The sequence below is a fragment of the Meles meles genome, chromosome 2, assembly GCF_922984935.1.
Source record: "Meles meles chromosome 2, mMelMel3.1 paternal haplotype, whole genome shotgun sequence".
NCBI classification, from domain to species: Eukaryota; Metazoa; Chordata; class Mammalia; order Carnivora; family Mustelidae; genus Meles; species Meles meles.
The window spans coordinates 12,343,963-12,365,006 of record NC_060067.1 but is presented as its reverse complement, the minus strand read 5'-3'; the positions used below and the strand labels follow the sequence as shown (position 1 = coordinate 12,365,006).

Sequence of the window (21,044 nt, the reverse complement as noted above, 5' to 3'; positions counted from 1 at the left end):
ATGTATGCCTTTGGGTGAACTGAGGCATACAGCCAGGCTGGGGTTGTAAAGACTGGGTTGGCCGAGGGCTGCCAGCCATGCAGCACTTGGCGGACCAGGCTGTTCATTCCTGCTGTGTCATAGTCCACAGTGTCCAGGGGCCTTGGGCTGGGTTGCTGAGGACCGAAACAGGTCTGGGGGTAGCCAACTCCATGATACTACTAACTACTAACTACTAACCACTACTAACATGGAGGCTACCTCCAGGTGCCAGTGCTTGACACACCCAGCTGAGGCAGCACTCGCTATGGGCTTTGGAGCTGCATCTCACATCCACACCGGGCATCTTTCTGGGCCACAAGAACCAGTCATCAGACTCCGGCCACCAGCCTCTGCTTCAGGGGATCAGGTGCTCCTCCTAATGGACCACTTTGGCCTACAAGGTGATGACTCCCTCCCTGGTAGGCATCACAGCCTCTTCCCTCTCAATAGGAGAGAGTGAAAGTTCAGTAAGTTTAGGTAATATATAGTAATACAGGAAACGCTCCTTTAAGGAGTGTTTCCTATATTATCCAACCTACAATTGAGACATTCCATCCATTATCAAACAGTAGAATATGTGTGGAAGCCACCAGGTGAATTTTTTTTAAACTTTTTGATTTTTTTTTAAGATTTCATTTATTTATTTGACACACCGAGAGAGATTGCAAGTAGAAGAGAGGCAGACAGAGAGAGGGGGGAAAGGAAAGCAGGCCCCCGCTGAGCAGAGAGTTCAATGTGGGGCTCGATCCCAGGACCCCGAGATCATGACCCAAGCAGAAGGCAGAGGCTTAACCCACTGAGCCACCCAGGTGCCCCCAGTTGAATCTTTTTAAAGGACTGTGAGGTAAAGAGAATACGCTAATGAAACGAGGTCTGTCATAAATTGTTCAGTATTCTTTTTGTTTTTGTTTTTAAAGATTTTATTTATTTTGGAAAGAGAGTGCCCCAGAGCAGGGGGAGTGAGAAGCAGACGGAGATAAACTTTGGCAGACTACTTGCTTAGCCCAGAGCCCAACTCAGGGGCTAGATCTCTTAATCTCACCACCCTGAGATCATGACTTTTGCAGAAACCAAGAGTCAGAAGCTTAACCAGTTGAGCAACTCAGTTTTATAATAGGAAAGGGGTAGCTGTTAGACTTCTAAACTCACATACATTCTGCTGGAAAGTGACAAGCTGGATGAAACCCAAGAACTTGCCCTGTTCTTAAGTAAGGAGTGATGCTGAGGCTTGGATCTTACTGTAGAGAATTAGTGGTCTGCCAAATTGAAATGGACGAGTAAATAATTTTACACAATTTTAAATACCTGTCGTTTCTCTAGCAAAGGAGAAAACTACAAAATTCTGGCCCCAACTTAAGTTAACATATTCTGAGTATTTGTACAATAATAGAGATTTTGTGAATAGCTTTCATAATATTCTTGTGTCCATATGCAATGTTTGAAACACAGTTAAGATCAATAATATTTGGAGGGAGATGACTTTTGATTTAGAATAATAAGTTTCAATAAATACCCATACAGTGTTATTTTTATTTTATTTATTTTTCCCAGTTTTCCTTTTGGCATGACATTTCTAACTCTTAAATAGGTTATAAATCCCTTGAAAACATATTTTGATCTGAGAATTTAAGTTGTGAAAAGTCATTTTGTCACAGGAGGAAGAAACCTTCTGTCACAACTTCTTGCTAGAATAAACTTGATGAGACTGATTTATGAGGCATACCAGTTTGAGACCCCAAATACAACTACTCCTTTTTTTCCTTCTTTCCTGCTTTTACAAACTTCCGGTAACACAACAGACAACACTGTGTGGTGACAAATAAGACAGCTGCCACACAGGCCAGCAGGAACCCAATCACATCCAAAGAGTGGTACTGAAACCAGGTGAGGTCATGGGAGGCTGGCCTGAGGTGTTTGGCTCCTTTGTGGTGCATGACAAACTCTATCCAGAAGACTGCTCGATCCAAGGGCTTTGTAGGCTGATCATGGTGAATTCTTGATAATCTCATAGCATTCTCTTTGTATCTAAAGCAGAAACATAAAGATACCAACATTGAAAGGAAACTCATTTGCCTAATCGTATAATTCCCATGAAAGGTTTTTGAAAAGAGCCATACACATGATTCAAAATATAGGTCATAGAATTACAGAAGCCGTATGTTTTTTATTTGGATCCGCACTGGAGATTTGGCATTTAAATTGGAATTTTCGCATCACCAACTATTCTAAGTGAAAATGGAAGTGCAGTGAGGATAGTTTGATCTTTTCTAACAGAGAAAATGCTATGGGCCCTTGTACAGCTGTAAATGAGATGGTGGGAATGCACTTATAGAATGATCTCAGGAAGCAGTGAAGGGAATTGTGTCATGGGAAGTAAAATGCCACCTCACTGGTCCCTGTGCCTCCACTCTTCTACCCTCTGCTCTTTATTTTCCATCCTGTAGCCAGTCTGATTTTTGAAGCCGATATCAGATCATGGCACTTCCCTGCTCAAAATTTCCATCTGGCTTCTCATTAGCTATAGAATAAAATCCAGCTATGGATTTGAACTATAGGATCTTACAGATACAGCCCCCAGGCAACATCTCCTCCTGTCACTTTGTCCCATGTACACTCTGTTGTGGGCATAAAGGCCTGCTAGGAGTTCACTAAAGTTGCCAAACATGTCCTCACGTTAGCACCTTTGCAATTTCTGTGGCCTCTGTCTCTCTGCTGGACATTTTTCCCGGCAACACTCCACAGCTGCTTTTACATTTTGATAGATGACCCGGCTCTGTGTTCCATCTCAGGCTTATCTGGGCCACACTATCAAAGCACCCTTAGACGTTTGGGATGTGTGTGTGTGCGTGTGTGCGTGTGTGTGCTACTCCTTGAAACCTAGAATTTTAAAACATATTTTCCATAATAACATTTAAATATATAACATAAGAAAATGTACATAGTCTTAACTGAATAGCTCATAAATTCAAAATTAGCTAGACTATTATTGTGAAGTGGATGTAATAATACATCTACTACAAAGATATTGATATAGGGTATCACACGCTACCCAGGATTACATCTTCTCTGACCCTTTTAGTCACCATAGATTAGCTTTTATTATTTATGTATCAGAATCACAAGATAACACTCATTCCCTTTTGTCTTTTGTCTAACAGTTGTCGGTTAATTCTATTACTGTATAGTATTCCATTGTTTGGCAATACCACAGAGTATTTCTTCATTTATCGATCAGTGGACATTTGTGTTAACAATTTTTTAGCTGTTATTACTAAAGCTGTCCTAAAAATCTTGTGTATTTCTTTAGATTTGCATGTTTATACAGTTGTTTTTGTATATAAGGTGAAAGTGGAATTGCTGAGAATAAGGTTGTTTAGGGTTGTGATTTCTTTATTGACTGAATTATGTAGAAGTATATTGCTTAATTTCCAAAATTTAGAGTTGTTTCTGTTATCTGTCTTTGTGACAATTTCTAAGTGAATTCCAGTAAGGCTGGACAGTATACTGTTGATGATTTATATTTTCCAAATTTACTCTTGGTGTATAGCCCAGCATATGGTTAATTCCAGTATCTATTCCATTCTTGAAATATATGTATTCTCTGTTGTTTTATATATTTTGATGTATATGTATGTTGGATAGGTTATATTTCAAATTGAATCCTTTAAATCATTTAGGAATTTAGTCATTCCATTATCTTCTCCGTCCATCCATCCGTCCTTTCTTCCTTTCTTTCTTTTTTTTGTCTTCTTTTTCTATGTTATTGAGAAAGATGTTTGAAAACTCAATATTATGACTATAGAGTTGTGTCTTTGTTTGTTCTTTTGTCTATGTCTGTTGCATTTTGATATTTTCATAGTAGGTGTCACCAGTTACTAATTTGTATTGTTTTGACAGATCAATCTATGTATCATTATGAAATATATATCTTTATTTTTGTTAGTGATTCTGGAGTACTGTGTCTGATAGTTGCATAGGCACAACATCTTTCTAAATAGTTATAGTTAAAATAGATCGTTTTCTACATTTGTACTTAAAATCCTTTTCTACATTTCTGTTTGAACATGTCTCATAAACAGCTTATAGTTTCTAAAATGCATTCTAACAATCTTTGTCTTTAAATTATATAATCTGTTTAAGTTTAATGTAAGTGCTGGCATATTTATATTTTTAACTACTGTCTTATTCTCTATTTTCTGTTCTATTTCTCCAACCTGGTATATATTTCTTTTTCTTTCTTGTCTATTTTAAAGTATTTTATTAATTCATTGTTCTACCATTTTCTTCTCAATAATACATTTTTTGGTATTTCTTTAGATGATACCCTCCTAATATAATATTAATATTGATAGTAGTAACAAATACTGAATTCATGGTTGCTGTGCTAGGCACTACAAATCCCCACACATTATTTTCCTGTGTAATATAGAAAATTTCTTTATTTATCTTATCATCTTTAAAAAGTTTTGTCTTCAAAGACACAATCAAGAAAGTGAAAAAAATCAAGTCAATCAGAATGGAAGAAAAAAACCTGGCGATTCACAGACCTGTACCCCTGGGGATAGAAATACATTATATGTTTATAAAAAAAAAAATTGGAAGGGGAGGTGAAACATAAGAGACTATAGACTCTGAAAAACCACCTGAGGGTTTTGAAGGGTCGGGGATGGGGGGTTGGGGGAACAGGTGGTGGGTAATAGGGAGGGCACGTATTGCATGGAGCACTGGGTGTTGTGCAAAAACAATGAATACTGTTATGCTGAAAAAAAAAATTAAAATGGTAAAAAAAAAGAATGGAAGAAAACATTAACAAATCATATTTCTGTTAGTGTGTTATATTCATAACACAAAACAAACTCTTTATAAGCTTAGACAAATAAATTTAAAAATATCAAAGAAATGGAATAGACATTTATCTAAAGAGGACACATGGATGGCAATTGGCATATGTAAAGATGCTTAATAACTTTGACTATAAGGGAAATGGTAATCAAGAGTACAAGGAGAGACCACTTCACACCCACCGGGATGTCTACAATAAAACAGATGATAGGGGAACCTGGCTGGCTCAGTGGGTTAAGACTCTGCCTTCGGCTCGAGTCATGATCTTAGGGTCTTGGGATCGAGCCTTGCATTGGCTCTCTGCTCAGCAGGGATCCTGCTTCACCCTCTCTCTCTGCCTGCCTCTCTGCCTACTTGTGATCTCTGTTTGTCAAATAAATAAATAAAAAAACTTAAAAAAAAACAGATGATAACAAGTGTTGATAATGATGTGGAGAACTTGGATCTCCCATTCTCAGCTGATGGAAACTAAGATGATGCATCTCATTTGGATATCAATTTGGCAGTTCTTTGCAGAGTTAACATATGACCAGCAATTCTAGTCCAAGAATTTCCAAAAAATTTCCTGTCATTTCCAAAAGAAGTGACAAATTTTGTTCACACAATAACATATGTAGTAATATTTATAATTCCTAAATGTGGAAATAAATGATGAATGAATAAATAGATTGTAATATATCCATAACATAGATTATTAATCGGCAATGCAAAACTACCATATCAGTGAAACTCAGAAACATGCCAAGAGAAAGAAGCCATGTGCAAAAGGCCATAAATTGTATAATTCCATTTGTATGAAATATCCAGAATACAGCAATTAGGAGAGCCAGAAAGTAGATTGTTTACTTAAGGCAAGAGGAATGGGAAATGACTTCTAAGTCATATGTAATTCCTTTTTGGGTTAATGAAAATGTCCCAAATTTAGATTATAGTCATGGCTTCACAATTCTATAACATACTACATATGTTTGATTTTTGTACTTTAAATATTATGGTACAAAAATCACATATTATAAAATATATTAAAATAAATATCAAAATTAATTCTTGGCCAAAAAGATTTATAGTTTTGGAAATTTTTGCTGCTGAATTGAAAGTTATTTTACATAACTGCAAATTCTTCATCCTTTCATTCCAGGAATTCTATCATATTTTTAAAGATGTGTTCTTACAATTTCATATATACCTTTTGCATTTGCTCATATAGGAAATTGTTGTAGCCCATTTAATCAGTGGGGTTAAAAAGCAACTTTGGAATAAATGTCTGGTTAAAAATAAAGGTAGGTTTAAGATCAGTTATACATATTAAAATTTCAAAATTAGCTTCTTAAATATAGGATGAAATGCATAGTCATCATGGATAGAAGACCCTATCTATAAATACTATTAATGAAAAAAATTATAATACTCACGAAGAGTTATTAATGACCATCCTCAATGCATTGAGCAAATCTGTACTAGACAGTGTGTGGAAATCCAGACTGACAGCTGCTCCCTTGGCCTTCATATGAGCAAGGTTATCAGGTTGATCCGAAAACAAGGGAATGCCCACCATTGGAATCCCATGGTGGATCGCCTCATAGATGCCATTGGATCCACCATGAGTTACAAAGGCTTTGGTTTTTGGATGACCTAGGATTGGATGAATCTCAGCACATTAGTAATTATAATTCTTAGAAAAAAAAAGAGAGTTTAGCAACATAAGGCACATAGTACAAGACATATGAAATCGCATTAAAATGTCTTTTAGATCCCAGAGGAAGAAGTACATAAAGCTGCTGGAGAAGTCAATGAAAATTGATGTGGTAGTTGTAACTTGAAAAATGGTTAGAAGATGGCTGAACAGACAGATTGAAAGGGAAAATTTTGGATAAAGAATAGCATGTGCAAAAAAAAAAGAAAGAAAAGAAAGAAAAGGAGTTGGCACATTAGAACATATTCTCTTCAACAGTAAACTCACTGAGTTTAACATGTAGAGTGTCAAGGCAACAGGAAGTATGACAAGTGGTGGTTCAAATCAGGGGAAAGACAGACTGCACGTTATCATGAAATATGTTATGACTTAATGAAAAGGATTATGGTGTTTTTCTGGAGAAAGTGTAGAGTCACTGGGAATAATTTTTCATTAGCACTGAATTCCTTTGCAGAATGAGAAAAGATAAGAATAAATTGGGAGAATTAGGAGACAAAATGATGATCTATTTAGTTATTAAAAATGTATTGGGAGAGGCAAGATGGCAAAAGAGTAGGGACTTCGTTTCATCTTGTCCCTGAATTTAGCCAGATAACTATCAAACCATTCCGACCACCTATGAATTCAACTTGAGATGCAAGAAAAGAATTGCTGAAATTTTACAATTAGAAAAGTGGGCACTTTTTGCAAGGTGGGAGGTGCAGAAAAATGAATCTGAATTTATTCGGAAGATAAATGGGAGGGGGAGGGAGTGTCCATAAGCTGGCTACCAGAAAGTGATTTAGCTCTGGAGGGCAAATTCAGACTCTTTAGAAGTCTGTTCCAGGGAGAGATGTCCCTGCCTGAAAGGTGCTCAGGTGGCAACGTGGGGCAGAATCCAAGGTGGGACAATGTGGTCTCAGGATCCCTGGGGTCACAGAAAGAACAGGGGTGCCTGAGCTGCAGAATTCCCAATCCATGAGAGCAGAGAAACCAGTTATGTTCAGTCAGACAGGGAGGGGGCTCTCAGCTCAGTTTGCCATAACTGCAAACTGCATTTGCTGCAAACTGCACCGTGATTGAATGACCATTCTTTGTGTGGGCGACCTCCAAAGGGCAGAAATGTGGTGACCCTCCACCTTCCCCTGGGAGGATCAGTGTGGGTACACACCACATGTGTCTGCAGTTTGGCACACACAGAACTGAAAACTGCTTATTCCTGAAGATTTGCTGAAGAGAAGGGGCTGTGATGTTTCAGCTCCAGGGCTGAAGACTGGCATGCAACCATTTGTATTTTCATCCTCCAAAGAGGCACAGAGGATCGTCAGTGAGCAAAAGCCACATAGAAAAATCAGAAGGCTTACACTGAGCCCAGCCTCTGGCAAGATGTTGTGCAAATCTGCCCAGGAAGACACCTGAGAATCTGTGCAGCTGGTCCTTCTACTAGAAGACCAGCAGAAACAACAGGGAACACTCAGTTTCTGGACACAGAGGAGTATAAAACTCCAGCACAGGAAGAAAATATTATATAGAATCAGTTTTTCTGAAGATTCATTTAACTTTCAGTTTAAAATCTCTTGTTCTTTTATTCTTTTTTCCTTCTCAAATGGTTTCTTATTTCATTTTTTTTCCATTTTATTTATTTTTTCAGCGTAACAGTATTCATTGTTTTTGCACAACACCCAGTGCTCCATGCAAAACGTGCCCTCCCCATTACCCACCACCTGTTCCCCCAACCTCCCACCCCTGACCCTTCAAAACCCTCAGGTTGTTTTTCAGAGTCCATAGTCTCTTATGGTTCACCTCGCCTTCCAATTTTTTTTTTTTAATAAACATATAATGTATTTTTATCCCCAGGGGTACAGGTCTGTGAATCGCCAGGTTTACACACTTCACAGCACTCAATATAGCACATACCCTCCCCAATGTCCATAGCCCCCTCCCACTCTCCCAATCCCACCTCCCCCCAGCAACCCCCAGTTTGTTTTGTGAGATTAAGAGTCATTTATGGTTTGTCTCCCTCCCAATCCCATCTTGTTTCATTTATTCTTCTCCTATCCCCCTAACCCCCCATGTTGCTTCTCCATGTCCTCATATCAGGGAGATCATATGATAGTTGTCTTTGTCCGATTGACTTATTTCACTAAGCATGATACGCTCTAGTTCCATCCACGTCGTCGCAAATGGCAAGATTTCATTTCTTTTGATGGCTGCATAGTATTCCATTGTGTATATATAGCACATCTTCTTTATCCATTCATCTGTTGATGGACATCTAGGTTCTTTCCATAGTTTGGCTATTGTAGATATTGCTGCTATAAACATTCGGATACACGTGCCCCTTCGGATCGTTATGTTTGTATCTTTAGGGTAAATACCCAGTAGTGCAATTGCTGGGTCATAGGGTAGTTCTATTTTCAACATTTTGAGGAACCTCCATGCTGTTTTCCAGAGTGGTTGCACCAGCTTGCATTCCCACCAACAGTGTAGGAGGGTTCCCCTTTCTCCACATCCTCGCCAGCATCTGTCATTTCCTGACTTGTTAATTTTAGCCATTCTGACTGGTGTGAGGTGATATCTCATTGTGGTTTTGATTTGTATTTCCCTGATGCCGAGTGACGTGGAGCACTTTTTCATGTGTCTGTTGGCCATCTGGATGTCTTCTTTGCAGAAATGTCTGTTCATGTCCTCTGTCCATTTCTTGATTGGATTGTTTGTTCTTTGGGTGTTGAGTTTGCTAAGTTCCTTATAGATTTTGGATACTAGCCCTTTATCTGATATGTCGTTTGCAAATATCTTCTCCCATTCTGTCAGTTGTCTTTTGGTTTTGTTAACTGTTTCCTTTGCTGTGCAAAAGCTTTTGATCTTGATGAAATCCCAACAGTTCATTTTTGCCCTTGCTTCCCTTGCCTTTGCCGTTGTTCCTAGGAAGATGTTGTTACAGCTGAGGTCGAAGAGGTTGCTGCCTGCATTCTCCTCAAGGATTTTGATGGATTCCTTTCTCACATTGAGGTCCTTCATCCATTTGGAGTCTATTTTCGTGTGTGGTGTAAGGAAGTGGTCCAGTTTCATTTTTCTTCATGTGGCTGTCCAATTTTCCCAGCACCATTTATTGAAGAGGCTGTCTTTTTTCCATTGGACATTCTTTCCTGCTTTGTCGAAGACTAGTTGACCATAGAGTTGAGGGTCTATTTCTGGGCTCTCTTTTATGTTCCATTGATCTATGTGTCTGTTTTGTGCCAGTACCATGCTGTCTTGATGATGACGGCTTTGTAATAGAGCTTGAAGTCCGGAATTGTGATTCCACTGACTTTGGCTTTCCTTTTCAATATTCCTTTGGCTATTCGAGGTCTTTTCTGGTTCCATATAAATTTTAGGATTATTTGTGCCATTTGTTTGAAAAAAATGGATGGTATTTTGATAGGGATTGCATTAAATGTGTAGATTGCTTTAGGTAGCATAGACATTTTCACAATATTTATTCTTCCAATCCAGGAGCATGGAACATTTTTCCATTTCTTTGTGTCTTCCTCAATTCTTTCATGAGTATTTTATAATTTTCTGCATATAGATTCTTAGCCTCTTTGGTTAGGTTTATTCCTAGGTATCTTATAGTTTTGGGTGCAATTGTAAATGGGACTGACTCCTTAATTTCTATTTCTTCTGTCTTGTTGTTGGTGTACAGAAATGCAACTGATTTCTGTGCATTGATTTTATATCCTGACACTTTACTGAATTCCCGTACAAGTTCTAGCAGTTTTGGAGTGGAGTCTTTTGGGTTTTCCACATATAGTATCATATCATCTGCGAAGAGTGATAGTTTGACTTCTTCTTTACCAATTTGGATGCCTTTAATTTCTTTTTGTTGTCTGATTGCTGAGGCTAGGACTTCTAGTACTATGTTGAATAGCAGTGGTGATAATGGACATCCCTGCCGTGCTCCTGACCTTAGCGGAAAAGCTTTCAGTTTTTCTCCATTGAGAATGATATTTGCGGTGGGATTTTCATAGATGGCTTTGATAATGTTGAGGTATGTGCCCTCTATCCCTACACTTTGAAGAGTTTTGATCAGGAAGGGATGCTGTACTTTGTCAAATGCTTTTTCAGCATCTATGGAGAGGATCATATGGTTCTTGTTCTTTCTTTTATTAATGTGTTGTATCACATTGATTGATTTGCGGATGTTAAACCAACCCTGCAGCTCTGGAATAAATCCCACTTGATCGTGGTGAATAATCCTTTTAATGTACTGTTGAATCCTATTGGCTAGTATTTTGGCGAGAATTTTTGCGTCTGTGTTCATCAAGGATATTGGTCTGTAGTTCTCTTTTTTGGTGGGATCCTTGTCTGGTTTTGGGATCAAGGTGATGCTGGCCTCATAAAATGAGTTTGGAAGTTTTCCTTCCATTTCTATTTTTTGGAACAGTTTCAGGAGAATAGGAATTAGTTCTTTAAATGTTTGGTAGAATTCCCCTGGGAAGCCGTCTGGCCCTGGGCTTTTGTTTGTTTGGAGATTTTTGATGACTGTTTCAATCTCCTTACTGGTTATGGGCCTGTTCAGGTTTTCTATTTCTTCCTGGTTCAGTTGTGGTAGTTTATATGTCTCTAGGAATGCATCCATTTCTTCCAGATTGTCAAATTTGTTGGCGTAGAGTTGCTCATAGTATGTTCTTATGATTGTCTGTATTTCTTTGGTGTTAGTTGTGATCTCTCCTCTTTCATTCATGATTTTATTGATTTGGGTCCTTTCTCTTTTCTTTTTGATGAGTCTGACCAGGGGTTTATCAATCTTATTGATTCTTTCAAAGAACCAGCTCCTAGTTTCATTGATTTTTTCTATTGTTTTTTTTTGGTTTCTATTTCATTGATTTCTGCTCTGATCTTTATGATTTCTGTTCTCCTGCTGGGTTTAGGGTTTCTTTCTTGTTCTTTCTCCAGCTCCTTTACGTGTAGGGTTAGGTTGAGTACTTGAGACCTTTCTTGTTTCTTGAGAAAGGCTTGTACCGCTATATATTTTCCTCTCAGGACTGCCTTTGCTGCGTCCCACAGATTTTGAACTGTTGTGCTTTCATTATCATTTGTTTCCATGAATTTTTTCAATTCTTCTTTAATTTCCTGGTTGACCCATTCATTCTTTAGAAGGATGCTGTTTAGTCTCCATGTTTTTGGGCTCTTTCCAGCTTTCCTCTTGTAATTGAGTTCTAGCTTCAGAGCATTGTGGTCTGAAAATATGCAGGGAATGATCCTAATCTTTTGATACCAGTTGAGACCTGATTTGTGACCCAGGATGTGATCTATTCTGGAGAAGGTTCCATGTGCACTAGAGAAGAATGTGTATTCTGTTGCCTTTGGATGAAATGTTCTGAATATATCTGTGATGTCCATCTGGTCCAGTGTGTCATTTAAGGCCTTTATTTCCTTGTTGATCTTTTGCTTGGATGATCTGTCCATTTCAGTGAGGGGAGTGTTAAAGTCCCCTACTATTATTATATTATTGTTGATGTGTTCCTTTGATTTTGTTATTAATTGGTTGATATAGTTGGCTGCTCCCACGTTAGGGGCATAGATATTTAAAATTGTTAGATCTTCTTGTTCGACAGACCCTTTGAGTAGGATATAGTGTCCTTCCTCATCTCTTATTATAGTCTTTGGCTTAAAATCGAATTGATCTGCTATAAGGATTGCCACCCCAGCTTTCTTCTGATGCCCATTAGCATGTTAAATTGTTTTCCACCCCCTCACTTTAAATCTGGAGGTGTCTTCGCGTCTAAAATGAGTTTCTTGTAGGCAACATACTGATGGGTTTTGTTTTTTTATCCATTCTGATACCCTGTGTCTTTTGATTGGGGCATTTAGCCCATTAACATTCAGGGTAACTATTGAGAGATATGAATTTAGTGCCATTATTAGTCTGTAAGGTGACTGTTACTGTATATTGTCTCTGTACCTTTCTGATCTACTACTTTTAGGCTCTCTCTTTGCTTAGAGGACCCCTTTCAATATTTCCTGGAGAGCTGGTTTGGTGTTTGCAAATTCTTTCAGTTTTTTTTTTTTTGTCCTGGAAGCTTTTGATCTCTCCTTCTATTTTCAATGATAGCCTAGCTGGATAGAGTATTCTTGGCTGCACCTTTTTCTCGTTTAGTGCTCTGAATATATCATGCCAGCTCTTCCTGGCCTGCCAGGTCTCTGTGGATAAGTCTGCTGCCAATCTAATATTTTTACCATTGTATGTTACAGACTTCTTTTCTCGGGCTGCTTTCAGGATTTTCTCTTTGTCACTAAGACTTGTAAATTTTACTATTAGGTGACGGGGTGTGGACCTATTCTTGTTGACTTTGAGGGGGGTTCTCTGCATCTCCTGGATTTTGATGCTTGTTCCCTTTGCCATATTAGGGAAATTCTCTCCAATGATTCTCTCCAATAGAGAGAATCTCTTCTGCTCCCCTCTCTGTTTCTTCTTCTTCTCGAATCCCAATTATTCTAATGTTGTTTCGTCTTATGGTGTCACTTATCTCTCAAATTCTCCCCTCATGGTCCAGTAGCTGTTTGTCCCTCTTTTGTTCGGCTTCTTTATTCTCTGTCATTTGGTCTTCTATATCACTAATTCTTTCTTCTGCCTTATTTATCCTAGCAGTGAGAGCCTCCATTTTTGATTGCACCTCATTAATAGCTTTTTTTATTTCAACTTGGTTAGATTTTAGTTCTTTAATTTCTCCAGAAAGGGCTTTAATATCTCCAGAGAGGGTTTCTCTAATATCTTCCATGCCTTTTTCGAGCCTGGCTAGAATGTTCAGAATCATCATTCTGAACTCTTGATCTGACATATTACCAATGTCTGTGTTGATTAGGTCCTTAGCCTTCGGTACTGTCTCTTGTTCTTTTGTTTGTGGTGATTTTTTCCGCCTTGTCATTTTGTCCAGATAAGAGGATATGAAGGAGCAAATAAAATACTAAAAGGGTGGCAAAGACCCCAGAAAAATGCGCTGTAACCAAATGAGAAGAGACCCCAAATTGTGGGGGGGAGAAAGGGGATAAAAACAGGTTCTGAAAAAAAAAAGAAAAAAATTTAAAAAATAAAACAAATAAAGAAAAAATATAAAAAAGAAAGAAAAAAATATATATATTTAGATAAACTAGTCAAAAAACGTTAAAAAAGAAAAGGGTAAAAGTTTTAAAAAATTTAGCAGAAGAAGAAAAAAGAAAAAAGAAAAAGAAATTGAAAAAAGAAAAAAAAATTGAAGTAGCCGCAAGACTAAAGAATCATGGGGAGAAAGCCATGAGTTCCGTGCTTTGCTTTCTCCTCCTCTGGAATTGCTTTGCTGTCTTAGGAATTGAACCTACTTTCCTTGATAGATGAACTTCGTCCTGGCTGGATATTTTGTTGATCTTCTGGGGGAGGGGTCTGTTGTAGTGACTCTCAAGTGTCTTTGCCCGAGGCGGGATTGCACCGCCCTTACCGGCGGCCGGTAATCGGACTAAGTAATCGGCTCGGGTTCACTTTTGGGAGCTTCTGTTCCCTGAATGCTTTCCATAGAGTTCCGGAGGACGGGAATGAAAATGGCGGCCTCCTAGTCTCCTAGTTTCCAGCCCGGAGGAGCCGAGAGCCTGGGGCCCCACTCCTCAGTGTGCCCCCAGAGGACAGCACCCAATCACTCCTGTATCCCCAGCCTCTAGCCGCGCTCCGAGCTCACCCAGCCCGCGACCAGTTCAAGGTAACCCTGAGCTGAGAGTTCAGTCCTTGGCTTTGTCTCTGCAGCTGGCTTCTCCGTTCTAATACCTGCGAGCTCTGCGACACTCCGACACCCTGATCCTTCTGTGACCCTGCGGGACCTGGGGCCACACTGACCCCGCGTGGGCTTCACCCTCGTTTAGCCTCTGGAGCAATGTCCCTCAGTGGAACAGACTTTTAAAAGTCCTGATTTTGTGCTCTGTTCCTCCGCCACTTACCGGGAGCCATCCCCTCCCCCCGCCGTCTATCTTCCCATCATTTTAGATTCACTTCTCCGCCAGTCCTACCTTTCAGAAAGTGGTTGATTTTCTGTTTCTAGAGTTGCTGTTCTTCTTCTCTTCGCTCTCCCGATGGATTTGTAGGTGTTTGCAATGTTTAGATAAGCTATCGAGCTGATCTCCTGCTACCTGATGTAGTCTCAGGCTGCTACTTCTCCGCCATCTTGACTCCTCCTCTTATTTCATTTTTTTTAAACATATTGTTTATATGTGTGTGAGAGAGAGAGAATGAGCAGGGAGGAATCACAGACGGAAAGAGAGAGAGAAGCAATTTCCATGCTGAGGATGGAGCCAGATGCAGGGCTCGATCTAAAAACCTGGAAATCATGAGCTGAGCCAAAGTCAATAGCTTAAGTGGCTGAGCCAACCAGGCACCCCAACTGGTTTCTTATTTTATCAATTATTTGTTTTTAAGTATTTTTTAGCTTTCATTTTTAAATTTACATTTTATAGATTTAGTCTTCATTTTTAGCTTCCTCTCACTGTTCAATTATATTTTTGTGTTTATATGAATTTTGCTTTCTTTATAATTTTGGGATGTAGTGTTTTCTAACAGACCAAAATACACCCAGGACCAAGTCGATCACCATGTTTTGTCCACCTGGCAGATTATAATCTCACTGCCCTAGCACCTTTTTTTTTTTTCTTTGTCTTTTATAGTTTCTGACCTCTTTGGATTTGTCTAGTGTGTGTTTCATTTGATTCACGGTTGATATTTTTTATTTTGTTGTCTCATTCTTCCATTCTTCTCTGGGTAAAATGCCTAGAAGGAGGAAATCACAACAAAAGAAGGAACCATAGGTGATACTCTCTGCCACAGATATAATCAAAATGGATATATGTAAAATACCAGAGCTGGAATTCAGGATAATGATTATAAAGTTACTAAGTGGGCTGGAAAAAAGTATAAAACATACTAGAGAATCTCTTAGTGCAGAAATAAAATCTAATCAGACAAATTAAAAATACTTTAACTGAGGGGCGCCTGGGTGGCTTAGTGGTTTAAGCTGCTGCCTTCGGCTGAGGTCATGATCTCAGGGTCCTGGGATCGAGCCCTGCATTGCTTCCTCCTCTCTCTCTGCCTACCTCTCTGCCTACTTGTGATCTCTTTCTCTGTCAAATAAATAAAATTTTAAAAAAATTAAAAAAAAATACTTAACTAGATGCTATCTAAAAGGGATGCTCTTACAGCTAAGGTAAATGAGGCAGAAGAGTCAGTAACATAGAAGACAAAGTGATGGAAAGGAGGGAAGGAAGGAAGGAAGCCAGAGAAAAAGAAGAAAAATAACTAATGGACCCAGAGGGTGGGGGAGATTTCATAAATCAGTGATCCCATAAAACAGAATAATATTAGAATTTATGGGGTCCCAGAGGTAGAGAAAGAGAGGTCCATGATGCATATTTGGGCAAATCACAGCTGAGAATTTCCCTACTCTGAGGAAGTAAACAGGCATTCAAGCCCAGGAGGCACAGAGAACTCCCCTGAAAATCAATAAAAATAGGTCAGCACCTTGACACATAACAATGAAACTTGCAAATCTCAGAGATGAAAAGAAAATCCTGAAAGCAGCTTGGGATAAGAGGTCCATAACCTACAAAGTAGAGACATTAGACTCACAGCAGACCTATCCACAGAGACCTGGCAAGCCAGAAAAGGCTGGTATGATATATTTAGAGTGCTAAATAAGACAAATACAAAGGCAAGAATACTTTATCCAGTAAGGCTTTCATTCAAAATAGGAGAGAGAAAAGGCTTCCAGGACAAACAGAAATTCCAAGAATTTCTGATTACTAAACCAGCTATGAAAGTAATATTAAAGGAGATTCTTTAAGTGAAGAGAGAGTCCAAAAGTAATATAGACCAGAAAGGAAGAGAGACAACCTACAGAACCAGTGACTTTACAGGAATACAATAGCACAAAACTCATATCTTTCAATAGTTACTCTGAATGATATGGGCTAAGTGGACAAACCGAAAGACACAGGGTATCAGATTACATAAAAATAGCAAGACACATTGATATGCTGTCTGCAAGAGACACATTTTGGACTCAAGGACACCTCCAGTTTGAAAGTGAGGGGGTGGAAAACAATTTTTCATGCTAATGGGCATCAGAAGAAAGCTGGGTTGGCAGTCCTCATGTCCAAAAAGCATATTTTAAACCAAAGTCTGTAGAAAGGGATGAAGAGAGACACTATATCATAACTAAAGGGTCTTTCCAACAAGATCTAACAATTAAAATATGTATGCTTCTAACTTGGAAACAATGATTTATATAAATATATTAATAACCAAATTAAAGTAACACATTGATAACAATGCAATAATAGGGAATTTCAATATCCCACTCTGTAATGGACATCTAAGTGAAGATAAACAAGGAAACAAGGGCTATGGATGACACAGTGGATGAGATGGTCTTCACAGATATATACAGAGCATTCCATCTAAAGCAACAGGATACACATTCTTCTCAAGTGCACATGGAACATACTCCAGAATAAATCACATACTGGGTCACAAATTGTTTTTCAACCCATATCAAAAGATTGGGATTATCCCTGACATATTTTTAGGCATGATTCTTTGAACTTGAACTCAATAACAAGAGGATGTTTGGAAGGAACTCAAACATTTGAAGGTAAAAGAGTATTCTACTAAAGAATGAATGGGTCGACCAGGACATTAAAGAAGAATTAAAAGGTTTCATGGAAATCAACGAAAATGAAAACACAACTGTTCAAAGCCTTTAGGATGCAGCAAGGTGGTCCTAAGAGGGAAGTACATAGCAATGCAGACCTTTTTATTAAAAAATTAGAAAAGTCTAAAACACACAAGCTAACTTTAAAACTAAAGGAACTGGAGGAAGAACAGCAAATAAAGTTTATACCAAGCAGGAGAAAAAATAATAATGATTAGAGTGCAAATCAACGAAATAGAAACCAAAAGAGTAGAGTAGATCAATGAAACTAGGAGCTTGTTCTTACAAAGAGTTAATTACATCAATAAATCCCTAGCCACATTATCAAAAAGAAAGAGAAAGGACCCAAATTAATAAGTCATGAATGAAAGAGGAGAGATCATGATCAACACCAAGGAAATACAAATAATTTTAAGTACATATTATGAGCAACTATATGCCAACAAATTAGGCAATCTGGAAGAAACGGCTGCATTTCTGGAAACATATAACCTACTAAAACTGAAACAAGAAGAAATAGAAAATGTGAACAAACTGATAACCAGGAAGGATTTTGAAGTAGTAAGAAAAAAAATCTCCCAACCAACAAGAGATGAGAGCCAATGGCTTCTCATGGGAATTCTACCAAACATTTAAAGAAGAAATAATACCTATTGTTCTGAAGCTGTTTCAAAAAATAGAAATGGAAGGAAAATTTCTGAACTCAATTTATGAGGCCAGCATTATCTTGATCTCCAAACCAAAGACCCCACCAAAAAGGAGAATTACAGAGCAATACCCCTGATGAACATGAATGCAAAATTTCTCACCAAGATACTAGCCAATAAGATCCAACAGTGCATTAAGAGGATTATTCACCACAACGAAGTGAGACTTATTCCTGGGCTGCAAGGTGGTTCTGCACTACAAATCAATCAATGTAATACATCACATTAATAAAAGAAAGGGCAAGAACCATATATGTCCTTCTCTATTGATGTAGAAAAACATTTGATAAAACACAGTAGGTTTCTTGATTAAAACTCTCCACAGTGTAGGCACAGGAGAAACTATCTCAATATAATAAAAGCCATCTGTGAAAAGTCCACAGCGAATTTAATTCTCAATGGGGGGAAAACAGAGCTTTTCCACTAAGGTCAGGAATATGACAGGGATGCCCACTCTCATCATTTTTATTCAACATAATACTGGAAATCCTAGCCTCAGCAGTTAGATAACAAAAAGAAATCAAATGCATTCAAATTGACAAAGAAGAAGTCAGACTCTGACTCTTTGCTGATGACATGATACCTTATGTGGAAAACTCCAAACGCTCTACCCCCAAATTGCTAGAACTGATACAGGAATTCAGTCACATGGCAGAAAATAAAATCAATGCATAGAGACCAGTTGCATTTCTATACACTAACAATGAAACAGAAGAAAGAGAAATTGAGGAGTCTATCCTATTTAAAATTGCACCCAAAACTATAAGATACATGGGAATAAACCTAACCAAAGAGGTAAAGGGTCTGTACTCTAAAAATTACAGAGGACATGTGAATGAATTTGAGGAGGACACAAAGAAATGAAAAAATATTCCATGCTCATGGATTGGAAGAATAAATACTGTTAAAATGTCCATGGTACCCAGAGCAATCTACACATTCAGTGAAATCCTGATTAAAACACCATCAACAATTTTCAAAGAACTGGTACAAATAATCCTAAAATTTGTAAGGATCCAGAAAAGACCCCAAATGTTGAAAAAGAAATGTTGAGAGTGGAATGTTGAAAGGAATGTTGAAGAAAGGAATGTTGAAAAGGAACTCAAACACCTGGAAACTAAAGACCACCTTGCTTAAGAATGCTTGGATCAACCAGGAGATCAAAGATGAACTTAAACAATTTATGGAAACCAATGAGAATGAAGACACTTCGGTCCAAAACCTATGGGATACAGCAAAGGCGGTTCTAAGGGGGAAATACATAGCCATCCAAGCCTCCCTCAAAAACATTGAAAAATCCAGAATACACCAGCTGTCTCTACACCTTAAAGAACTGGAGAATCAACAACAAATCAAACCAATTCCACATGCAAGAAGGGAAATAATCAAGATTAGAGCAGAGATCAATGAGGTAGAAATGAGAGATACAGTAGAATGTATCAATGAAACTAGAAGCTGGTTTTTTGAAAGAATCAATAGGATTGATAAACCATTGGCCACACTAATCCAAAAGAAAAGAGAGAAAGCCCAAATTAATAAAATTATGAATGAAAGGGAGAGATCACCACGAACACCAAGGAAATAGAAACAATCATCAGAAATTATTACCAACAGTTATATGCCAATAAGCTAAGCAACCTAGATGAAATGGATGCATTCCTGGAAAGCTACAAACTCCCAAAATTGAACCAGGAAGAAATTGACAACCTGAATAGACCAATATCTAGTAATGAGATTGAAGCAGTGATCAAAAACCTCCCAAAAAACAAGAGCCCAGGACCTGACGGATTCCCTGGGGAATTCTACCAAACTTTCAAAGAAGAAATAACACCAATTCTCCTGAAGCTGTTCCAAAAAATTGAAGCAGAAGGAAAACTTCCAGACTCTTTTTATGAAGCCAGCATTACCCTGATCCCCAAACCAGGCAAAGACTCTACCAAAAAGGAGAATTTCAGACCAATATCACTGATGAATATGGATGCAAAGGTTCTCAACAAGATCCTAGCAAACAGGATCCAGCAGCACATTCAAAAGATTATCCACCATGACCAGGTGGGATTCATCCCTGGGTTGCAAGGTTGGTTCAACATTCGCAAATCAATCAATGTAATAGAACAAATCAATAAGAGAAGAGAGAAGAACCACATGGTCCTCTCAATTGATACAGAAAAAGCATTTGACAAAATCCAGCATCCGTTCCTGATGAAAACGCTTCAAAGTATAGGGATAGAGGGAACATTCCTGAACTTCATAAAATCTATCTATGAAACACCCACAGCAAATATCATCCTCAATGGGAAAAAGCTTGCAGCCTTCCCGTTGAGATCAGGAACACGACAAGGATGCCCACTCTCACCACTCTTGTTCAACATAGTATTAGAAGAACTAGCAATGGCAATCAGACAACAAAGAGAAATAAAAGGTATCCAAATTGGCAAGGAAGAAGTCAAACTCTCTCTCTTCACAGATGACATGATTCTTTATATGGAAAACCCCAAAGACTCCACCCCCAAACTACTAGAACTCATACAGCAATTCAGTAACGTGGCAGGATACAAAGTCAATGTACAGAAATCTGTGGCTTTCTTATACACTAACAATGAAAATACAGAAAGGCAAATTAGAGAATCGATTCCATTTACTATAGCACCAAGAACCATAAGATATCTGGGAATAAACCTAACCAAAGAGGTAAAGGACCTGTACTCGAGGAACTACAGAACACTCATGAAAGAAATTGAAGAAGACACAAAAAGATGGAAGACTGTTCCATGCTCTTGGATTGGAAGAATAAACATTGTTAAAATGTCTATACTGCCTAGAGCAATCTATACTTTTAATGCCATTCCAATCAAAATTACACCGGTATTTTTCAAAGAGCTGGAGCAAATAATCCTAAAATTTGTATGGAATCAGAAGAGACCCCGAATTGCTAAGGAAATATTGAAAAACAAAAACAAAACTGGCGGCATCACGTTACCCGATTTCAAGCTTTACTACAAAGCTGTGATCACCAAGACAGCGTGGTACTGGCATAAAAACAGACACATAGACCAGTGGAACAGAGTGGAGAGTCCAGATATGGACCCTCAA

The 21,044-nt window shown here is 38.3% G+C and overlaps 1 protein-coding gene across 3 annotated transcripts in view; it reads right to left on the bottom strand.

Moving 5' to 3' along the window:
• Positions 1 to 1,358: 1,358 nt before the first annotated feature.
• The window catches only part of LOC123933666 (UDP-glucuronosyltransferase 2B31-like), a 32,149-nt gene continuing 12,463 nt past the window's right edge, over positions 1,359 to 21,044 (bottom strand). The window contains exons 5-6 of one of the 3 annotated variants that reach the window (XM_045993104.1): positions 6,276 to 6,495; positions 1,359 to 2,046 (exon numbers count right to left, since the gene is read on the bottom strand). In XM_045993104.1, the coding sequence (XP_045849060.1) occupies positions 1,767 to 2,046; positions 6,276 to 6,495 (500 nt within the window). In that variant the 3' untranslated portion in view covers positions 1,359 to 1,766. Of the gene's footprint in view, positions 2,047 to 6,275; positions 6,496 to 15,210; positions 15,306 to 21,044 lie in introns of those variants that run through there. The other 2 variants (XM_045993095.1, XM_045993085.1) reach the window with 2 other exon arrangements.